Below are 23,822 nucleotides of genomic sequence, written 5' to 3' on the forward strand. Positions count from 1 at the left end.
ACTGGCACGCAGGGGACCAGATTGTCTCTCATAGTATTTATACATATTAGGCTGACTGAGAGATGCCTTCACTGACCCAGGAAAACGAGGAGGAACAGGAGGACAGTTTCGAGGGATTTTGAAAACTTCCTGTTCTTCTCACATGTGATCCAAGCTTCCATCTGGCCTCCAGACTGAGTGTTGCGTGCCTGTAGACTAATGTGTGGGACCTCATTCAATGTGTAGTGAGGAAAACAAACAAGCACGGTGATTTTTATAATAGAGTAAAGCTCTTGGAAAGCTTGAATGGCTTATTGCCTCTTTCATTCCTTCCAAAACACAGTCAATAAATAATTCTACTACACTGAGGCTGAGTAGTATACTAAGTCCAGTATACTTGATCGCTGTTTTTTTTTTTTTATTCTGCTTGTTTCTGTTTATTAAATTGAGGAGCTTGCTCAGTGGAGTGTGTTCCAACTAAAAATACTCAAGGTTGTCAAATGTCAAAAATCCAGTCTGGCTCAACATTACCAGAATGGAAATGTCTTTTTTTTGTCAGTGATACACACTGATCACATAAATAGGTCTTAATAGGTTATATGATTTGTCTGAGGTGGCAATAGAAACACCCTCTAAAACCTAAGGATTGTTTGAGAACAACCCGCTAAAACCTGAGGGTTTTTTGAAGAGCTGACAGAATTACCAATGTTCATTAAAAAAATTCTCAGCCTCTGAAGCAGATAGAGACATTTTCTTGCATATATAATTTCATAAAATAAACACGATTGGAAAAACAACAATAAAAAAAGCCAGAAAAAACTCCGAGATCCACCCTTCCTCTTCCTCAAACATGTGTCTTTACGTTTACACTGCATACCCAAGTGGCCCAAATCAGATTTTTCCCCATGTGACCGAGATTTGATTGTTTAATGACATAAATCAGATGGAATCTGACCTTTTCAAATCGGCTTTGGGACACTTTTTAAGCGCTCTGTGTTTGAAAGCATTTTAAAAGAAAAATCAAACCGTAACGCTCCCATCTGTGGCCTCCATGTTTATTACACAGCGTGTTGCTTGTCACCTCTTGTTGTTCTTCTGTGCAAGTGGGTCACATCAGGGCAATGACCAGTTCACATTGGAGTCTGATACTGGCCACATTTTAAAAGATAATGTGAACAGCTACATTAAAAAAAAAAAAATATCTAGAGAAATCTGAATTGAGCCTGCAGTGTGAATGTAGCTTAACAGACTTGCTCAGCGAGACAAGGGAAACATTGTCTTGGTCTGAATCTTCATCATTGATATCGTCATTGTTGTCATTAGCTATATTATTAGCTATATATTGCTTTTTGTGTGTCTTTATCCTCCTATAGTATCGATAATCTTGAAAACTGCGAAACCGTGATATGTCCTCTGATAATTAACTATCCCTTTAATGGGTCATGCACAAGTTGAACATTTGCTGGGTGAAACTTCGTAGTTGAATTTGACATTTTGATTTGAGGGCATTATCAAAATGCAACAAATACCCTGTTGCAGTAACGCTTCTCTACTGTCAGAAGGACTGTCAGAAGCTAGCTACTTCTCGCTGTGTCCAGTCTTTATGATAAGTTAAGATAACTGCCAACTGGCTATAGTTTTATTAATTAAATGCAGTGACAAGTAGGGATGCACAATATATATCAGTCAGATATATTATCGTCCGATAAACACAGCGTGCCTGGTTGCGCTCATGACGTCATACATCCGTGCCTGTCCATACCTGTGTGATGTGTTTACGTCTGCACTGAAAACTGCGTTGCCGTTGTGGAAGTTTTTCACACTTTCTGAGAGCGACTGTAGGATTGCAATTTACAACAAATGTGCAAAGGTTCCGAGAGGGGGTAACATTTTAACACTACCAATCTCATAAGTCACCTTAGAGTCCTTCATCGTGACGACGATGTTTGGCGAGAATACGAGGTGCTTGCAGCCAGCGTTACCAGCGCCATCTCCGCTTGCCTTTCCGTGCAATAGCCACCGGGGTCTCCCACACACAGCCAGAGATGGTACTGGTGGTTTTCAGCATCTTTATTAAATTTACCAGGTGAAAACATAAGCTTACAAACTCTTAAACTTCAAGCTGCTGGTGACTAGCTTTTCAGCTCAGTATTTTATCTGAATTACTATTTTAATACATTAACATGTCTTTTTGAGATGTCAAAATATTGAATTTAAATTCTTTTGAAAGAGAAACTTTCCTCAAGTTGTTTGAAATTTTCTGATGTACTTCACTAAAAAACTAAACAAACACTTTTTGTAGTGTTAACAATGGAATATTAATTCATATATTTGCTTACTATTTTTAGCAATTTTATCCTAAGGTGTGCATAAACTAAAGGCTATGGATTTCTTTTTAAGAAACGTGAAATTATTATCGGTATTGGCGATGTGAAGCATGTAATTATCGGTATCGGCCGGAAGAATCCATATTGTGCATCCCTAGTGACAAGAGACGTATTGATCTAATTCAATTTTAGACAAGAAAGCAAATAAGAGTATTTACCAAAATGTTTAACTATCTCTGGGAGGTGATAGCCCATTAACTTAACCACTACCCTGGGCCTCATCACTGCACCCTCTCCCAGAAATGGACACTGGCTGGATTCTTAAAGACTTTCTTTCATAAGATTCACTGCACTGTCAAGAGACCCATAAATAGCCCAAAAAGTGATCCTATGTGGAGTTTCCATAGAAACCAGAGAGTGGAAGTTTTTCTTTTGTCTAAGTGAAAGGGAGACAACAGCTCCAAATGAGTACGCCGTGTCAGGAGGATCTGCTGTGAGAAGAGCTGCTTATCTGAAAGTCTCTGTGTGAAAACATTATTTAAATGTCAGAGTGAAAGTTTGGAATATCGTATTTATATATTATCCTTGTTGGAGTTATAATCCCTGTGAGCCTCATGTTCATGCTTTTTGAACATGCAACCCATTTAGTTTTAATGGAAGATTTTGAATATCAGGGATAAAGAGAAGACGGCTCTCATTGCTCACCCCTGTTTCACCCAATAGAGAAGAAAGGCCACTTCACAACACAGAAATTACTCAGCAGAAATCTGGTCTAATATGTTTCAAATGGGCCGCCGAAATACACCACAAAAAAATTGGGCCTGGAACCAGTCCCAGTTGAGAGGCGGGGTACACCCCGGACATGTTGCAAACATCTTAGAGGGCCAACATACAGAGAAAAACCACCATCGATAAACATATCTCTGTAAATATGTAAAATAAAATAATTAATAGAGGGGACAATGCATCAAAATCACATTCCCAAAACACAACTGTAAACTCAAGCTCAGATTTTTGTGAATATTATCGATCACCTAATTGCACGCTTGGCTACTTTTGATGATAACATCTTGGAATGATCTCCTTCTGTTACTGGCTTTCACAAACTTGATATTACTGCATTTTGTCTACCACTGTTTGTCTGTAGCCCATTTCCTGTATTGCACACAAATAAACCCTCAGATATTAAGCCTGGAAAAGAAGCCTGCTTTACAGTGGTCATTAAACAGGCCATTAGGAATCAATTTAAACTAATCCATCTCTAATGGTATCAAGACAGCCCATGAAGTTATTACCTCCCATTACGTGTCAATGGTTGTGCAACATTGTTTGGCAACATGTTTCGTAAACAGCGACTTGCTAATGAACAGTAAGATCCCCTAAGACCACCTGGTCAGTGTGGCAGATGCTGCTCGTGCTCTCTCTGGTTGAACGTCTGACATGCAGTGGCTCAGTGATGTTTGTAGAAGGGCAAATCAGACAGACTACACCCCCCAGTACACACTGTTTTGTCAGTAGGACCCCTGTTCAGTCTCCACCCCCTGCATAGATCCTGGAGGTGTCCATATGGGAGTGGAGTCATGTCTGGCACTTACGCATAGCAGGTGAAGTTCTGTCTACTGTGATTACACACAACCTTTGAACTGCTGAGGGAGCAAAAGTTAACTGTACCCGTGGCGTTTTAGCTGTTAAGAGAAGCTGCTGTCAGAGTGAAGGTTTATAATTTATTGTGATTTTGTTGAGCTGTTTTGTTTGTCAGCCCTACAGGAGGCTTATTTTTGTCTTTAAATTGTTTCTCACAAATGTTACTGCGTCAAGGAAAACTGTTAGTGTAATTATCCCCATTTGACTTCGTCCTACCTCGATGGCACCAAATGCATGCAAGCATTGTGTTTTTATGCCTGTCTGCTCACTGGTTGTTGACATTTGGTTGTGCTGTAGAGCAGAACAGTTGGGTAATTCAGTTATAATCCAGTGCTGTGGAAGAGAACACTATAACAGCCAAATCCCTTTAGCACACAGGCCTAATTGCATTATCTGCAATACAAGGGTAATTGCACACACCAGCTGATGCTCTGCACGTTGAGTCTAATCGGTCTTTCCCAGTCCCTGTCTTTGTCTGTTTTAATCTGTCTGTCTCTCATTCATACACACACTCAAAGAATTAACACTCCACTACAAGAAAGTATGTTATAATGAAAGTGGTGAAAGTGGAAGGGTCACTCAGGGTGCAACGTTGGCATATTGGTTTCCAGCAAAGGGCCCCTGCTCTGCTCCACATTAGTGAGCTTCATTTAGTTCCATACTGTAAAGCTGCAGTAGAGAATGAAACTCTAAAATGGTTTGTCTCCAGATTGTTGTTAAAAGGCAAAGCAAGTTTACTTTAATATTATCCGGGACAGATATTTAGTTGACAAAACAATTTCATTATTATGTTTGTCTTTTTGTAGTTGCCCTCCCTTCACATATTAAGAGCAGCTGCATGTAAATCCTCATAACATTCATTTAACTCCTCACCATGATTATCACATGTCAAGCAGAATGCAAACCAAAACATTTGACTCAGCAAATCATTTTTCTCTGCTAATAGCACACATGTTACTAGTTCGAGAACTTCAGGCTGCAGGAAGTAGAAGTGTTCAGAAAACATCATCTTCCTGATACCATACCAATCTGATACCAGTGCATTTGAAAAAATAACTATAATTGTATGATGTATTGTATCAGCTCTATGTTACTTACCCTGTATGGAAATTATTATTGCTGTCATTATTCTATGGCCTGGCTCAGGTGAAACCCTTTGAAAGACAAATACATACAGAGAATAAATGCCATAGACCTTCTCGTATTATCTAGTTTGACAGTCGGAACAGAAAAAGAAAACCGATGGATAAAACTATTACTTCCTTAAGACAGGTGTGCAGCCACAGTTTACAGAAATAAATGACATTTTAGGTTGTAAACAGTACAGTAATTGTATAAAGCAATGCAACAACAACTTCATCTAAATAAATCTATAAATGAATAACAATTCCTTTAAAAAAAACCTGTTGAAAACAGTGTGATGCTATTTCAAATGCATTGAGATTTCTAGTGTTGTAAATAGCAACTCTAGTGTTTCCTTTTGAAGTCCTGGATACAGTAAATGTAGCTGTTTAGCTTGTGTGACTTTCCAGTGTAAAAATATTGCCAGATTGCTGTCATTGTAGCTAGCGGAAGCTAACGCTGCACTATTGAAAATCTAAAACATTACTTGCCAGTGGCAGTACAGTGCAACTGCTGTTTAGGAGTTGTTTCTGGGTATAACTAAGATACTGGTATACCAGTACATAGATTTGCGTACACTCCAATGCCTTTAACTATCGGAGGCAATGCTGGTGGCGGAACATCTTTAGCTGGAATGTATTATTATATGTTTTTAATTCTGTTTTTATTATATGGATATGAAACTTTTTCAAATTGTGCTGATTGTAATAAATTATAATCAGGCCATACAAGGGTCCTCAATACCGAGACCCACAAGCCCTTTGTCACCCAGTGCCAGTGGCTGTTATCCAGGGTCTAAGTGGGTTGTTGCTGTTGTGGGTAATCATGTACTTTAAGTCCTTGAAGAGGCTAGAACTCATCAGATATTGCTTGCAGACTGTCATTAGACTAGCAATGGTGGCTTATGCTGCTCTATAACTTCTTGTAAACTTTCACCACAAATGTTGAAAACAATTGGAGAAAAAATGCTCTTGCCCCTCCCTTGACCAGAAAAATGCTATCTGATGTCGATGTCTTTTGTTGTGGCTTTCTGCTCTTGGAGCCTGAACTCAGGATAAGGTTTATTCTGTGGCAGAGTCTCATGCAGAGATGTAGAGTTGATGCAGACTCACCCTGCCCCTGGGGAAGGTTTAAAAGGGATAAAAGCAAGGAGGATGTGTGTGTATGTGTGTCTGTGTGTGCTTGTGATGTGTGTGCTTGTGTTGCTCGCAAGCTAGAGAAAGGCCCAATCCCATTTCCCCCCTTGGCCCTACCCCTTAGCCCTTCCCCTTCGTTTTGCACATTCACGTGTAGGCGTAGGCTGTCCCAATACCTGTTGGGACGGAGAGGTAGGTCTAAGGTGTAGGGCTCTATAGCTCTCCAAACTGAGATTTTTCAGACCCTCACTGCGTAAGTAGTGGCACCCAGAATGCCTTGCGAATCACAGGCAAGCTGGGAGAGAGACCAACAAATGTAGTAGTTTCTCCTTTAATTAGGATTTAAAAATTACGATAATGATTGTAATATCTCAGTTTAATATAATTTCAATGTATTATGGTCACATTTTTCACAACAACTTTAAAACAAAAGATTGCGACCACGCTAGAGTTAGCATGCTAGCGATCCTTTTTTTTGCACGATAAACCCTCTTTGAAGACACACAATGCACTTGATTGAACCTGCTAATAGCAGCGATTTTACTGAACTTAACTGCTCCTCTAATAACAAAGCATCCTGGCAGGGTTGTCTACAGACCACTGCGAGTCGTCTGAAGCTGTGTGCTTTTGATTCATATGTGAAATAATGCAGAACATCCAAGCTTTTCAATTTCAAATATCATTGCTTCACCTGCATTAGCATAGATGTTATTTGGATATTATAGGTTTGTCACTTTAGTAACTGCAAACAATAGCATTGGTTTATTTAAGATCTCAACAATGTTATTACAATGATATCCCCGGCAAAACTGTCTCGTCTGTTTTTATATCGACGACTACTGATAATGTAATGGCTTCTTGAAGGGCTGTCCCAATTCGTAGGGGAAGATTTCAACCACTACCCCTTGTGACTCTGTTTCAAGGGGCAAGATAACCCTCGAAAACAAGCGGTAGGGGTAGGGCCAAGGGGTGAAACGGTCCTAAGGCTTTTTCTTAGCATTTATGTGGTAGCAACTTCATAGCTCATGTCTGTATATTCCTGTTAGAAGCATAGTCCCCCCTCCTCTTCATTGTGGGTGTTTGGTCTGGACTTATGGTGCTCATGTATGCAGGTCTGCTGCAGACACAACAGCACTGTCTCCATGGATGCAAACCGGATATTAACCCCCACAGCCATCACCCAGCCCCAGTTTTACCTTGTGTTGCACCACCTCTTCCATCCAGAGGCCCCTGCAGCCAATCCCTCACTTTTCTCTCCCTCTCACTATGTTAAGCCGAGTGAGACTTGGAAATGTAACTCTGCTGCCAACCCTTCTTTTATGAGGGCAGAATAGGGAGATAAAAAAACAGCTGAGAAGTAGGCAATGGGAGTGTGTGGCCAAAACATATTACCCTGTCAGGAGTGAGTTTGTTCTGTGTTGTTAGATTATAGTAAGTACATATTGTTCATAGAGTTTTGTACATTCAGGCCTTTATTTATTAACACCTTTTATGAGCACAATCACATTTACCATGTGTTTAAGTAATTATATAACAATGCTGACTTTGATCTGCTACTACTAACGTTTTATTTAGCCTTGGCTTCAGAGTACAAACAAGTGCTTAGAGAGTTCACAGTTTTGAAGGGACAAGCATTTCATATTTACCATGTAATTAGATCCCATTGGTTTTGTGTAGCTTGAACCAAACAAAAATGGCACCGCTTCCACTTTCATTTGCATTTTCATCACGGAACTCCCTGCCAGGCCTGGGTGGGCTCAAAAGCCTCGTTTTCCCCCTGAAAGAAGGCACAGTTCCAGTGCAGTGTGCAGGGGGCTTCAGTACCTTCCTCCCCCCTCTCTCTCCCCAAAGGCTGGAACAGCCGAGCCAGAGACCGATTGGCTCTGTGCTTCAGTCTGTGTGATTCTCTGCAGCAGGGTAATGTCACCCTGGCTCACCATCACGCCTCATTCTGTACTTTTATTCTCTTCCGAGCCTTTAAACGGTTCATTAGCCTTTAACAAGACTGCAGAGCCTGCTCCATATTCTGCTTTAACCCCTCTCTCTCCGGCTCACTTTCTCACCCTGCCTGTATTCGCTGTAGTTCTTAAGATTTTTCTAATCACGCTCTATGTTCCCCGTCAACTGCAAAGTTTCAGTTCCAGAGTTGAGATCCAGTCAGTTGGTAGTGTTTGTGATTCCGATCACTGAAGGATGTCTAACAGCAGTGGGGTGGGGGTTTGGTTTGGATTGAAGCCTTCCTCATGGACACCCACCCTGAATGGAGAACATTGATGCTTCTCTATCCTGATACTCCCCCGTACTCGCTGTCCCTCTTTCCTGGGATTGTCATTCCCTGAATGGGCCTTTCAGGACTCCAGGCTAGCAGGCTGAGATACAAAACCTTCCTCTGCACGATAAAAAGGACAAGGCCCCGAGCCTTCTGAAGGCATTAGTCAGCTAGTGAGAATCAGACAGGCTTATCACACTTAAACTGTGAACACAACACAGACCCTTTTACTTCCAGGGCACAAATAGGACCGTTTACTGTCTCTATAGAGAAACGCATACTCACCAATTTTTGTATCCTTTTTGTATGAAGTGTAAAAAAAAACCATTCAGCTCCTCTCAAGCGCTGATCTTGTACCTTTTTTCGAAGAATGTGCTTTCAATTGTTAATTAATTTTGCATGAGTCCTACATCTTTGAACTAAGCCTCTGTCCCAGTTTCACAACATAAAACCAAACTAACTTCAAAAATGAAGAAAAAAAAATCTTTTTATTAAAGTTATAATACTTAAGTTCATTCATTTATCTTTTATTTTATTATTTTTTCTTCATTTGTGCTGATTTGTTTGACTTGTTTCGTGATATTTTCCCAGAACTGTCTCACCACCTTTGTGATCAAAAATTTTAACGCAACAATTTGTCTTTATCATCTAATGCATTTTTAGATATTGTTCACATAACTCCTTAATTATTGTTGTACAAGAAAAAATACTATGCATACCAGTTAAATTTATTTAAGTCCACATTTCAGTGTAAATCCACTGCACACTGAGTGGCCGTCTTCAGTGTGTTGCACATTTTCTTGGCATCTCTCTTACTCAATCCTCTCTCCATCTTACTTTCATTCTGTTTTCAGGGTGTACCCCAGCTCCCTTGTGCCAAGGCGCTCTACAACTACGATGGCAAGGAACCAGGAGACCTCAAGTTCACCAAGGGCGACATCATAATTTTGCGCCGGCAAGTGGATGAGAACTGGTACCACGGAGAGATGGGAGGAGTCCACGGTTTCTTCCCCACCAACTTCGTCCAGGTCATCAAGCCGCTGCCACAACCACCACCTCAGTGCAAAGCTCTGTATGACTTTGAGCTCAAAGACAAGGAGGCAGACAAGGACTGTCTACCCTTCTCCAAGGTGAGACAGCATAACACCCTCAGTTCTCCCACGTGGTTTCAACAGTAAAACAAAAATACCTCTCATTACTTTGACACTGTCTTCTAAGCATTCATTTTCAGAATTTATGTGTGTGTGTGTTAGAATGTGAGGGTTGTTGACTAAAACGCCCTGAGAGATGGTGTAGATTTCAAGCCAGACTTCTTGATAAACAACTGTAATTAGGTGGAGAGAATGAACGCTGAATAAAGCTGAGCACAACCTAACTACAGTAGTTGTGGTTCTATCTGTCCAGCTGTGAATGTCACACTGATGCTTTTGTGTTTTGTCATCGCTTGTTGAAATGCCACATAAGCAAAAGCAGAAACAAGCTTACTAAGTAGTTTTTTTACACATAATTTCATGCCTTAGAGCCCAGCGTTTTTTACTCCTGGGCATGTTCCCTTTAGTAAAACATTGTCCCCACCTCATTATATCTGTTCAGTGTTTGTTCCTTAAGAATGACAAACACTCTCTCCTGAGCATCATCCCTAATTAAGTTATTCCTCATGCCACCCTTTGTCTTGAATTTTCAGGATGATATCCTGACTGTGATCCGCAGAGTGGATGAAAACTGGGCAGAGGGAATGCTGGGAGACAAAATTGGAATATTTCCCATCTCATATGTTGAGGTAAGAAAAACACTCTATAATGTCCCAATTTCACCGATATTTTCTGAAGCAAATACCACACAAAAATAAAAATGCCAAGATCCTTTGAGCAAAATGTGTATTATTCTCCGCTTCCTTTTGAAAAGCTCATATGTTTCATAGAACCACTAAAGATGTCTTTGAAGATTTAGACATTCACAGTCTCTACACGGTCTCCACTTAAAAGCTTTAGGTATAATCCAGACAGAATGAAGTAAATCTTTGCCCTTTTAAAGATCATTTCATTTTTCACTTGAAAGCTGTCAATGTCACAGCGTTCTATCGTCATGAATATCATCAACAAGCAGAAGAAACATCAAAAGAATCTTTTTGACGCAAGAAAAATGTCTCAGAAGACTGTTTGTCTTAAATAACGCACTGCATTGAAGCATTGCAGAAGTATGTTGAGGTGAGTTTGTGGGAGAGCTTTTTTCTAGCTGTGACAGTCTTTTTATTCCTTTCATATATATTCTACCTTATTCATATTTAATACACTGAGTGAGGTTTTTGCAGAAACAGAAAGCAGAATATTTGTAAGGCTATATATTGTTTTGTTTTTACTAAGTAGAAGCCACTGTAGGTGAACAAAACATTTTGTAGTCTTGTGAGAAGATGGTGTGCACTCATGTTCAGGGTTTCATAATAATAAAAAGGGAGTTCTATCACAAACATAATGAGCAGCCCAAAATATTGTTCTGGTTTTGCACAACCAGTGAATATTTAGGTATTACTGTTTTCATTGCCTTTGGAGCTTTTTTTGTGGCCTTCTCAGTTGTCTATGTACAATAATCTGCAATAACTGTTAAAGATAGTCTTAAAGTTAATGAAGTAAAGGTGACTGGCCTGGTATTTTGTTCTTATCTTGCATGTCTGCTTTAATGTGCAGACATGTCAGTAAGGAACCTGCACAGGTTCTCTCCCGGATGCGAGTCAAACGCTGAGCTTTTATGTCCTTTAAGTAGAGGGAGCTGCTTGGGGCAACGTGTGACAGCAAGTGAGCGCGCCCTGTGATTAACTGAAGCCTTTTTACTGTTCTTCCTTTGATTCTAACTCTAAAGTTGCACATTACGGTGCCTGAGAGGGTCACACAGCCTGCAGTTTCTGAGCTAGCATAGAACAGTCAACCCCGTCACGCTGGTATGTGCAGGCTAAATACCAGATTCTGTCACACACACCATCTTCTCAAAACAAAGACGGACGTCTTTCACAACAGTCAGCTTTATTATAGAGAGTAATAGGTCTCTTGATCATTTTAACATCTCTATCTGTCATTTCCACCTTACCACTCTCTTCATTGCCCTCTGCCTCTTTTCCTTTCTTCCATTCTCTTACAGTTCAACTCTGCGGCTCGTCAGCTTATAGAGTTGGACAAGCCATCAGACTCCAGTGGAGACTCTGGTGAGGGGGCCTCCTCTGGGCCCCAGAGCAATGGTGCCCAGCGTGCAGGGGAGAAGAAGAACAGCAAGAAGCGACATTCCTTCACTTCTCTCACCATGTCCCACAAACCCATGCTAGCTCCACCCCCTCAGCGTCACTCCATGGAGATTAGTGGGCCTGTCCTCATCAGCTCCAGCAACCCCACAGCAGCTGCCCGGATCGGAGAGATCAGCGGGGGGCTTTCCTGCAGCGCACCTTCACAGGTACGGTACTCCACAGGTAGTGATAGGGTGAGGGAGAAACCCTGCTGCATTGCAGGTTGTTCCCAGTGTGTTCACTTCAAACACGAAACCCATTTGTGGAAGTGTGCTGTGTGATATGTTTTCTCTCTCCTAATGTGTTTGATTTTCACAATTTACAGTGGATGTGGAAATGAAATACTAGACATAGAAATGTGCAAAACCTACAACATTAGTAAGTAACCTCAATATGTTTAGTCAGGAGCGGCACTTGAACTTCTGCCGCTCTAGGCAAAAAATAATTATACTGTCCCTCTATTTGCAACTTACCATACAAGCAACAATACACAACGCCAATATGCCATTCACATAAAGTGCTAGTGCACTAGATCACTAGTGCAATCTAGTGCAACGCTAGTGTGCCAACAGTATTAAAGTATGCATGACACAATATGTGGAAATTTGCTAAAGTTTCAAACTGCGTTCTCTCGTAATGCTAAAAAAGCAAGGTGGTTCATCATCCTTGCTAATAATCCCGGGGAATGTTTTGCCATTTCACATTTAAAAATAACTAGTTAAAAGTTCAGTTCATACAGATGAAAATTAACTAGTTCATGTTCATAGTTCATTTTTAAAAAAAAATTGTACTCTGGAATCCCTCGTGGAAGCTCTGTAATTTCACTGTTTGTTTCCACTGTTCATCAACAAAGTAACTTACCGGCTGCTACACGTTAACGCTCGTCTCAACTCACTGTGTGTCCGGGGCCACTCGCATTTTCTCTCGCTCCTGGTATTTCACATGATGTCCTACTCGATGATGATTAAAAAAACAAACAACCAAAACAGAACAACTTCCGTTGGTGACCCCTTACAATAAAAGTCCCAAACGGCTTATGATGACAGGAAACACAAATTCACTGACCAACCTTCCACAATAAGGCAACTAAATAATAATGCTTACATAAATTATTTTTAAATAGCCAAACATTACACTTTAAAAACTAGATGATAATATAGTAGATGATGATAATAAATATTTGAGTTCATTAGCTATATTTTTAGCTATATATTGCTTGTTGTGTGTTTTTTTCCTTCTATAGTATTGATAATCGGGAAACCGTGATATTTCTTCTAACAGTAATCGTGGCACCAAAATGTCATATTGTGACATCCCTAGTCCAGCCTCCAACTTTTGTTCTCACAGGATAATTGTCGCTTTTCAATCTCTCCACTCGGACTGTCAGCAATTACGCTGACTTCCCTTTTCCTCATCATACCAAACAGACCATTGCTTGTCTACAAAAACCACTCAAGTTTAGCCCTCAAGGTTTCCCCACCAATCCCAACATGACAGCAACCCACAGCTGCTTTATGGATGCCAGCTTCAGCAGACTGGCTTTGACTTGGTGTTTGACATTCAGACAACAAGCATACAGATTTTCAAGACAAGTGTCCTGTGGATTAATCTTCATCTGATTCTCTCTGGGACTTCAAGTAAAATGTGCAACTAAGAACACAAGATACACAATTTTTGTATGTAATTTAATCAAAGAGGTGTCACACAATTTATTGTGATTAAGCTCGATAAAGAGTTTGGGGACAATAATGAAATCTTAATGGGCAAAGATGCTCTTTCCGACAATTTTAAAGTGTTCTTGGTCTCATCATCTTAAACGTTAGCGGACATGTTCACACAATAGTTGGTTTTCTTCTTTGTTATTTAAGTAGGACAAAGACAGCTTAAAAAGGCTGGTGGTTTGACAATATTTTGAGTCTGATTTTATACTGTATACACTGACAACTGGTTTGTTTTCCCAGTTCCAGTCCCTGTAGAGCTTGTTTAGTTTTGTCCTTGGAGCACTATTTTTTCCTTGTGTAATTTCTGTTTTTGTTTTTTCTCTTGAATGTATTTGATAAGTTGTCTGCAGAGTTTCTGAAATGCTTTGTTCAAGAACTCCGTATTAAGCAGCTCAATCATTAATCTTTTATCAACTGTGTGTGTGTGTGTGCGTGTGCGTGTGTGTGTGTGTGCGTGTGTGTGTGTGTGCGCGCTCATTTAAAGTGAAGAAGATCTTCTGTCTTTCTTTTAACCAAAATCTTTTCATGTACGTATGGTTAACGTGTTATCAAAGACTTCTTTTCATGTGGAAGGTGTAATGATGTTTTTATTGACTCCAGACTTGGCCTTTTCCCCCCATATCATTATCAGGATACATTTAGAATAATAAAAAAACTATTTGTGCTGGTAAACCTATCCCCCCTGGTGACAACAGGGCAAACAATATGTTTGATTTACAGAGCTCGGTTTATTAAAAACACAAAAGAGTGTCTCTCCAGGCACCGTATGAACAGCCTCTCTCTGCTCTCCTCCTGAACTCAACTGATCTTCTCTTCCTGCAACACCCAGACAAAAAAAAACAACAAAGGTAAGCCCCAGTTGGCGAGGGGGCTGAGTAGTCTGTCTTGGAAATAATCATGGCTGCCATTTACCAGTGTACTAGACAAAGTGGGGAGGAATTTTGAAGGAAAAAAAGGGGCTGCTGTTGATGGTATTCCTCTAAAGAAAATCATTTATTTTAATGTAACATATTTAACCTGTACTTGAGTGTAATTCATAATGATATAGTACACAGTGTGGGCATATGCACATTTATGTTCCAGGCAGCCATTTCACCAACAGCGCCAATATTGAACACACTAATGCACATTGCTTTTGCTTGGCACACCCAGTGCACAACAGATAAGGAAGCAGGGAAGACTTGGTGTGCTTTGTGAGAGGTAAGAGGCGGTGCTATCTGGAGCGGTCATGCATGGACAGAGACCACAGGCTACAGGGAGATATTGTGTGTCCAACAGTATGGCCTTGTTACCTAAAACACCAGCATGACTCACGTGGATGACTGGTCGGGAAGCCATCCTTCTATACATATCCAATGAAATGACCTGCTGGGTGGTCATCTGGTTTCTGTTGACAAATCAGATCATCAGGCTATCGCTGGGGTTATGGCTCTAGCCAGGACACAAAGCCTTATGTGTACATCTCTGTTCTGTGAGTGTCATGTTCACACAATATAGCGACAAGAGAGGATTTAGTGTCATCTCTAAAATATTGTAGGTCATCAGGCTTCATTATGATGATGTATGATAACTGTTTTCCCTTTGCTTCCTTCCTGAAGTCTAATTAATCAGAACATCATTTCTCAAAATCACATCACTTTTTAATTCTTTACGTTTGAGTGGATTCAGCACAGTTTATTTCATGGTCCAAATTTTCTTTTTGTTGACAGGTACACATTTGCACAACTGGACTAATCGTGACCCCACCCCCCAGCAGTCCTGTTACTACAGCAACTGTCTTCACATTTCCCTCTGAGACGAGCTACTCTTCCATCCCTGTGGTAGGTGGAATCCAAAGAATACAAAAGCAAACCAACAAAATGACGACAAAACAATTATGTGTTCGGGGTAAACATGTTGCTTTATCTTTAAAGGGTCAGTGTGTAAGATTTAGGTGAATGGGATCTATTGGCAGAAATTGAATATGAAATAATTCTAGTGTATTTCATCTAAATTGTACGAATTGTTTTGTTTACCCTAGAATCAGCCTTTTATATTTAAATACGGCTAATTACTGAAGCCAAAGAATAAACTGATTTTACAGTATATCGATAAAAAAACAAAAACAATTATTGAAGCCTATTCCACATTTTTTGCTGAGACAGTTACAAGACTTTTGTGTGTGCATGAGTTGTTTTGAATGTCATTTGGTAGCTTGGTAACTACAACTACAAAGTTTGCAGAAAATCAAAGTTCGAACATTATGGTCTTCTGAATCTGCTGAAATTATCCAGGGCTGTAAATGAGAGCTGAGTTTCTCCTGCCAGCCCCATGGTTAAAAATCGGGATAATGTCTGAGTGAGTGCAAGTAAGAATACATCAGGACATTCTCTAGGGGATTCACTGCAAGTTGATGGCGTTTCTGACATGCGACAAACAATACAGTGCAAAAAAACAACTCCAAAAAGAATACAAATATCTCTGAATGACAAAAAGGTGCCATGAACGTAGAAGACTCAACAAAGATGTCAACTTGGAAAGACGATGAGATTCAAGAGCTTTTGGTGAAAAGGCCAATGCCAGTGAAGTTGTGCTGTAAACCAAAACGTGATCAAGCAGCGTAATTTATTTTACATCGTGCGTCCTGCATGCTGCACTGTCCCTCACCTGAACACTCCGGAGACGTCTGAAAGGAGAATCTACTGAATTGTTCATACGCTAAAGGCAAAGATGGTATAAAAATTCTATAGAATTATTTGTACACATGGGTGTAAGTGAACCAGTGACACACAGTGGCTTTACCTTGAGATAAGTTTATTAAGATGAGTGTCTGCCTCATGGCACATCAGCTGCCAACGAGCAACATGGTGACTTCTGGCTGTTCAGATATGAAACTGTTAATCTTGATTTTGTGTTGAAAAACATACAGTATCTTTATTTTCTCTCAAATTTGTCAACAGCCTCCTTAAAGATGATGACACAGAGGAATCTTTTGAACTAACATATATCTGTATTCGTTTCTGACACCTTTCCTCTTAGGGAAAAAATAATCTGCGCAACTAAAAATGTCAAAGATCCCAGCAGCCCACACAAAAACGGCATGCACACTTCCTGTCCGTCTGTCTGTGTGTGTGTATGCTCTGGCATGTGGAGTTTTTGAATGAGCAGGAATGTGTACACAAAAGGTTGAGCTCTCCGCTTCACTTGGGAACCCTACATGATGTTTTTGTACAGATGATTTCTCTAGCCCGCAGGCAACCTAATTATCTCAGCTCAAGCGTCAGCAGTGAACCGAAACGCACATCGACACTCGCACATACACATAGGCCTATACACATACCACAGGGCAGACTGAGTGCCACTCTCCTCCCCCATTGTGTCATGGAAGCTATTACTCTGCCGCTCAGTGCTGGCAGTGTTGAGCTGGGGGAGTCTCATCTTGCTTCGAAGCGTAGGAGCTGTCTTCACCATTGTTCTCATGCACTGCTCACTTGGGCTTTTTGTGTCTAGTGTTGTTTTCATGGGTTTTGTGTTGACATAGCAGGTTGGTGACTTTGTTTTAATCCTGTAATCTAGAAGTACACGAAGCATACAAAGAAAATCTTCTAAAAACAAGCTGCATTCGTCAACTTCTAGTCAAACGCTTGGGTCTCTTTTGAACACTACAGACGTTCAACAAGGGAAAACAAGTGAGTTGAGATGAATCCGCCCGTGGTTGGTTTGAGGGTTGCTCTGAAGTGTGCGTACAGACATGTTTTTCATTTCATATGGTCCCAATTAAATACTGCAATGGATTTAACATTCAGCCATGTGGTCTCCTAGCAACAAACAAACAAGCAGAGTAGGAAATTCTCAGTTGTAAGGGGGAAGTCGGGGACAAGACCAAGTCTGCCAAACCAGAATCTCCCAGAGTTTCAGCAAACCGGAGGGAATAACACAGATGATCTCTGAACAAACTGGGTTCTCCACTTATGTAACATATTCTCTTTCTTATTTGAGACTTGTGTTAGTTGTATGCTTTGTACAGAGAGGAAATACATGACAATTTTACTGTTCTGAACTTGTTATTAAAGGTTGTAATAACATTTTTTTCATTATTATTCTTTTATAGGATGCTCTCCCACCACCCCCACCTCCTCCCCCACAATCCTGTGCCGGTGGAGCAGCATTTTCATTGGCTGCCGGACAGAGACCCTCCCCAAGCATAAGTGACCAAAGTGGGAGACAAAGACCCACAGTGTGAGTAATAAAAACAGTCCTTCACAAAAATATTCAGTCGTCTTAAATGTGCAGTGAAATGTCAGAAGCGGTTTGCACACCAATGGCCGAGGGCCTTAATGAACATGCTCTAAGTACAGAAGGGGGAAGTCCTCGTCTGGCTGTGACACCCTCCTCCCCCTCAATTTGTCAGTGTGAGGCGGCAGAGTGTGAGCGTGTGCACAGGTTAAAGGAGGAGAACCTGCAGATGACAGTCTCCTGGGTCCCATCGGAGATCCTCCCTGTCACCCCTTGACTTTTGACTCCCCCTTCACCTTTACCCTCATTACTCCCCCAAGACGACACACACCTGATAAGAATTAGATCCAGTCATGCCTGCTCCGCTGCCATCATCTGTGTCTGCCTGTGCATGCTTGTCAGACTCTGAGGCATTTATGTTCCCTTCCCTGAAAAAACACTGGAGTCAGGCTGAAAACATCCCAGCTGAGACTACGATCTTCTTGGCTGCTGTTCCAGGCCTGTTCTCGTGCTGCTGTAGAGAGATGACCCACAAATCATAATGTCCTCCAGTGTGGATTTTCTCTGGGTCAGAGGACACAGTCTCTGCTGGAGGGTCTTGGAGGAGATGATGACATATGTGCAGCACGATAACTTCAGAACAAATTGCATGCTGCTCAAAATAAAGCACTGTTTTTTGTCGTAGCCATGTTAGCTCAGTGGATTTGTATTTGTGTTGGGTGAATGTTAACTGTGTGTTCTGTATCCAGCTATGTGGCAATGTTCCCCTATACTCCTCGTAAGGAGGATGAGCTGGAGCTGAGGAAGGGAGAGATGTTCCTAGTGTTGGAACGCTGTCAGGACGGCTGGTTCAAGGGCACCTCCATGCACACTGGCAAGATTGGAGTTTTCCCTGGGAACTACATGAGTCCAGTCAGCAGGTCAGTCAGTAATTCATGCTCTTATTGTCTCGTGTGTACAGTAAGTCACACATGCCTGGTTTAAAGTATAAAATATCATTACTATCGATGAGCACTTGTATTCACTAATTGTCAGCTGCTAAAGGAATTTCACCTACGTTTTTACAATGTAGTGTCATCCCTTGTTGAATACATTCAAAGTTATCTCATGTTCATAATAGCCTGCAAATGTTGGTTGTTGTCGACCTTTGAATCTTAGTAACAGTTTGCTCAGACCAGAAAAATTCCCATATACATAGAATAGGGTGGTCTTAACAGTCTTGACCTTATCTTGTTTATAGACACCCTGGTAAAAAATGTAAATCTGAATAATTATATGGATCACCTTAGACTTTTTATCAATAAAAAAATATAGAAAAAATATTTTATACTTTATGTTCCTGTGTTACCTCAGAGTGCTGAGTCTTACTCCCAATGATATTCTCTCCCCTCAGGACCACGTCAGGGAGCACTCAGCCTAAAGTGCCCATGAGTCTGTGCACTCAGGCTGGCAGAGGGGTCACCATTGTCAGCCCCTCTCCTGCTCCCCTCGGGGCCATTGTTCCCGGACCTGACTTCAACAAACCCCTCACTGTGTGCTCCAGCGCTGTACCTGCCAACTCCCAACCTGCAGCCGTGGTAACAGCGGCTCAGACAGCCACAGGGCAACAGCCGAAAGTCCCATTGCATGTCAACTCCCAGATGACTGTGAATCAGGCACGCAACGCTGTCAGGACAGGTAACGTCACTGCGTTGTTGATGTTGTGTCATCACATAGACCCTAAATAAAGATGGACGACATGACAAAACCAAAGTGTCTCGATCCCTACCTGGTGCTGCAGTATAGGTCATGAATCCTAGCTTCTCCATCTTAGAGGCCGGGACGCAGGCAAACTGGTGAGATATGGTGAAACATCATGATTGATAGCTGAGATTTGTTCACTATTAGTCAAGTGGGTGTATCAGCAGGAACTCGCTGCCATGGCTCCATCCCTAAATCCCTACGGCAAGAGATATTTTGGCTCCATTTCTGGATAGTGGGAGGAAGTGGAGACATATCGTCCATCTTTATATACAGTCTATGGGTCATCACATGAAGGGGGTTGCAAATGTCTTAATCATTTTTTTTTTTACCATTTGCAGCCGCATGTCACAGTCAGGACCGGCCCACAGCAGCAGTGACACCAATCCAGTCTGGGACGCCTGTAGCCTATCTTCCCCACCTTGCTGTGTGTCCGCAGCCCTCCCCTAGCCCAGCCCAAGGCTGTACCCGGGCTGGGGTGACAATGGGCTGCGCTGCTGCTTCTCTGACCCCACCCAACGTCAGTGCTGCATCCCTGGAGGGTGACGCTTTGAGACCTGTACCTGTCCTCACTGTGCCTGTTGGCGCCGGGAACGGCTCTGCTTTTAATCCTGTGTCTAATAATGCAGCATTTACATGCAGACTGGACAAGGATGTCAAGGTTGGATTTTTCAAATTTCATCAAAATCATCTCTATCTGATTATTCACTGCTTTTGCTATTTTTAGTAGATGTTTACATGTTTAATAATGGTGGATAATTTCTTGCAGATGATTGTTATGGCTTGTGGTGTTTGGGTCTTATTAAGATGATGATAGATTCAATTATAGTAACAGTTATTCTTATGAGCAGGCTTTATTTCTGTTGTTTGTTCTTCAGTCTGTGCAAAAATAGTTCAGAATTTCTCTTGCTGCAGTTTCATTGCTCCGTGAGTTGCTGCAGTTTTCTAACATAAAATAACCGATGCTGTCTTTCTGCTGCAGAGGGAGAAGAAAAGTCTTCTAAAGCTTTTGTCCTCCAATAAGAAGAAGTCTCGTCCTTCACCACCCTCCTCCCCTACGCTTGAGGCGGAACAGACTGCCGCTGGAGAAGCACTACATGGCGCTGTGGGGCATGACACCCCCCCTCCCTCCAGCTCTGTCAGCTGCCTCGATACTGAACCTTCTGCTGCTGCTGTTGCTTCCACCTCTTCATCCTCCTCCTCCTCAGTCCCAGAGTCCTTCCCTCGAAAGAGCAGTCCTCTCGATGGATGTGCCCCTATAGCTCCTCCCCCTCGCCAGCCATGCTCCTCCCTTTTATCTCAGCAGCATGACGCACGGCCCATCATATGTGAAAGGTACATTGATGTAAATCTGCAGTTTCATACTATTGTTTGTGCCTGCGTATCATTCCTGCACATAGAAAGTGCAACACGGTACAAAAGGTATCATGACGTATCACATGTCATTGTTCTGGTGCTTATCATTCACTGACTGTGCCTCTGGCTGTCCTCCCCAGGTACAGGGTGGTGGTGTCATATCCTCCCCAGAGCGAGGCTGAGCTGGAACTTAAGGAGGGCGACATTGTGTTTGTTCACAGGAAGAGAGAGGACGGCTGGTTCAAAGGCACGCTGCAGAGGAACGGCAGGACCGGGCTGTTCCCCGGCAGCTTTGTAGACATCATCTAATAAAAACACTACAGTGAACCACAGACAACAACATGAGCCAGCTGATCACTGCTTTCAATCCGTCACTGTTCAAACCAAACAGAACAGCAGTCTCATGGTGGCTGGGACGGGACCCTGATCAGACTGACGCTGCATAGAGCCCACTGTGGCTCCGGTCACTGGAAGAACATGAGAGACACATGTATGAGAACTACAGAGGAGGACAGGACATGTTGTTAATGAAAGCACAGTGGACAGAGTTAGAGGAGAGCACACAACTCATGAACTTTTCCCTTTTTTGTTGGTTATTTATATCTTTGTTAACAATTCAGCTGTTATATGTGTGCCTTGTACTGTTCCTCACTTTATTGTACATACGGACACAAAGATGATTAGTCCTAAAACAACCAATATGAACTGTTGATATAGATATGTTACACATTTTAACTTATTTCATAGGCCTTTTTGTAGTGCAACACGTTAAGGGGTTAAACTGGCACATGCCTTATACCATATTCCACCACATCAGTTCTACTTTTCTCCATTACACTACTGATAAAGGTTTTACAATGATTTCAGACTGTCAGCAGGAAGGAGAAGGTACAGTAAACCAGACACAGCAGAGCAAAACAAATGAGCAGTGTCATCATCACTTGTGCTGCATAATAGGAAAAAGGATACTTCACCTGTTCCAGAGGCATTACCTTAACCAGAGGATCATAATAGAGAGCTGCTGTATTGCACATTGATTACACAAGCTATAGTTCACGGCCGTGTGAACATTGCACATGGAAAAGAAGTTTCCTCGGGGCAATCGCAGGCCTCCACTTTCTCTCCTGGTGTGGCTGAGGCTGAAGTGCTAAGGACCCTTACCTGCAGTGATCAAATATTTGCATGTGATATTAGCAAAGCCCTCTGCGGCAGGGCTTGTTGAAGACGCCTTTCTCAATATGCCAAGAACACACTCCAAACAGAGTGCAGGCAAGTGTTTCTTTCTTTGTACCCTGACCGGAGTAGCTGCTCCCCTAACCTCTCGGCAATAGCCAAACCCAGACGTGGCTCTTCATCCCAAGAGTTACATAACATTTCAGTAGCGGCGCACAACAGATTCTTTTCATTGTATATTTATGTTTCTTACAAATTCCACAGAGGCTGACACCTGCTGCTCTTAGAAAGTCTCCTATAACTAACCTGGACACGCAGTCTGGCACGCAGTCGCCCTTCAGCAGCCTCTCTGCCTTTATACACTAGAACCCATTCCTAATGTGATTCAAGGCAATAAAAACACAGCGAGCTAAAGCACAGAATGTTTGCCTGAAGTAACATATCATTTCATCACTCCACAGAAAGAGGTGTGTCATATCTTGAAAGGTACAGTTTGTATTGAAATCAATCACTTTGACCCCCTTGATTTTTTAAAATTTGAATGTTATTTTTGCTGTTGGGGATAGTTGTACATTTCATCTATACAGAGCCTTTAATGTTGTGTTGTATTGACTTGAATTACTGTACGATTTCTCTGTGATTAGAGGGGATTTGGTCGTAGTTTTGGTGCTTGTTAAACAAAAATAATGGTCAGTTTTAGGAAATGAGTATGAAAAGTTAGTTTCATCAAAGAATATGTCACGACATAATTTCTATTTTCCTTTTGATTGGTATCATTAATGATTGACCTCTCACTGACTTTAAGTCGTATGAAGTCCGGGAGCGTATTTAAACCCTTTAGAGTCGAGGCAATCACTGAATTGTGCCAAATTTGGATTTGAGAATGGATTTGATGACTGAATTGGACCCAGAGTTTTAATTGTGTGTATTTTTTTTGTCATTTGTTAATTAAGGGGGACCACTGTGTAACTGACTGCTGGAATATGTTGTAGTGTGTTTAAAGTTTGAAGAGAGTTTGGAAAAGGATGGTACAAATCACTGTTAGGGCCTTCTTAGTGTTTCTGAGTTGGTACATGAGTAGAATTACCTTGATGTAATCTTGTTATCTTGGCAATCACCTCACCAACCTCAGGCTCTGCGCTGAAACTGCTCCTCTGAGTGTCTTTTCATTTCACTGGTAAGCCTTCAATATACACATCAGACTTACTGCACATTTCTGCACAGAACATTTCTAATCAAAGTGACTTCTCATCTATGTTTTTAATGCATAGGCAGCACACACTTAAAACATTACTGCAGTTATTTCACTATATTTTCATTTATTGGAACATAAGGCAACTTCGCCTGATTCAACTTAACAGATTTTCCTCATGCCAAGGTGGCTTACTTGATTCTTTTTTTTTTGTCTTTAGTTAGTCTATTGTATGTTTTGAAAATGGTGAAACTGACATCAATCTATTTGTCACAGGTCTATGTGAAAACATTCTGAAGTATTTGAGGGAATAGCACATTTTGTAAAAATCTATAACAATAAAAGCTAATGGTTTCCTTAATTCGGTCATTGTTTCATGACATTAATGCAACGTTTTTCTTTGTGTTTTCGAGTCGTTTATACCTCACTCTTTGTCCCTCCCATTATTGTGAATGGGAACACCTTGTGGTAATTTCACTACATTTGGCGCAAACGCCCATCAAGGATGAGCTGGTCAAAGTTCACTGACCTCACTAATCCTGATTTTGGCCATAACTCAAGCAATCATATGTAAACAAACTTAAACTCACATGTATGATGTGAGTCTGGACAGGCTTGGATATAAACTGCAACCAGTGGTGGAGGAAATACTTAATACTATACACATACAAATATAT

General features: G+C 41.4%; 1 protein-coding gene across 1 annotated transcript in view; it reads left to right on the top strand.

Moving 5' to 3' along the window:
- The window catches only part of sh3rf1 (SH3 domain containing ring finger 1), a 35,249-nt gene extending 11,743 nt beyond the window's left edge, over window positions 1-23,506 (top strand). Inside the window, exons 3-12 of the mRNA XM_034583195.1 lie at window positions 9,332-9,607; window positions 10,162-10,257; window positions 11,610-11,915; window positions 15,179-15,289; window positions 17,560-17,687; window positions 18,434-18,604; window positions 19,078-19,361; window positions 19,766-20,085; window positions 20,407-20,759; window positions 20,921-23,506. Coding sequence (XP_034439086.1) covers window positions 9,332-9,607; window positions 10,162-10,257; window positions 11,610-11,915; window positions 15,179-15,289; window positions 17,560-17,687; window positions 18,434-18,604; window positions 19,078-19,361; window positions 19,766-20,085; window positions 20,407-20,759; window positions 20,921-21,089 — 2,214 coding nt within the window. The 3' untranslated portion in view covers window positions 21,090-23,506. The remainder of the gene's footprint in view (window positions 1-9,331; window positions 9,608-10,161; window positions 10,258-11,609; window positions 11,916-15,178; window positions 15,290-17,559; window positions 17,688-18,433; window positions 18,605-19,077; window positions 19,362-19,765; window positions 20,086-20,406; window positions 20,760-20,920) is intronic.
- The last annotated feature ends 316 nt before the right edge of the window (window positions 23,507-23,822 follow it).

This window comes from Hippoglossus hippoglossus, chromosome 4 (genome assembly GCF_009819705.1).
Source record: "Hippoglossus hippoglossus isolate fHipHip1 chromosome 4, fHipHip1.pri, whole genome shotgun sequence".
NCBI lineage: Eukaryota > Metazoa > Chordata > Actinopteri > Pleuronectiformes > Pleuronectidae > Hippoglossus > Hippoglossus hippoglossus.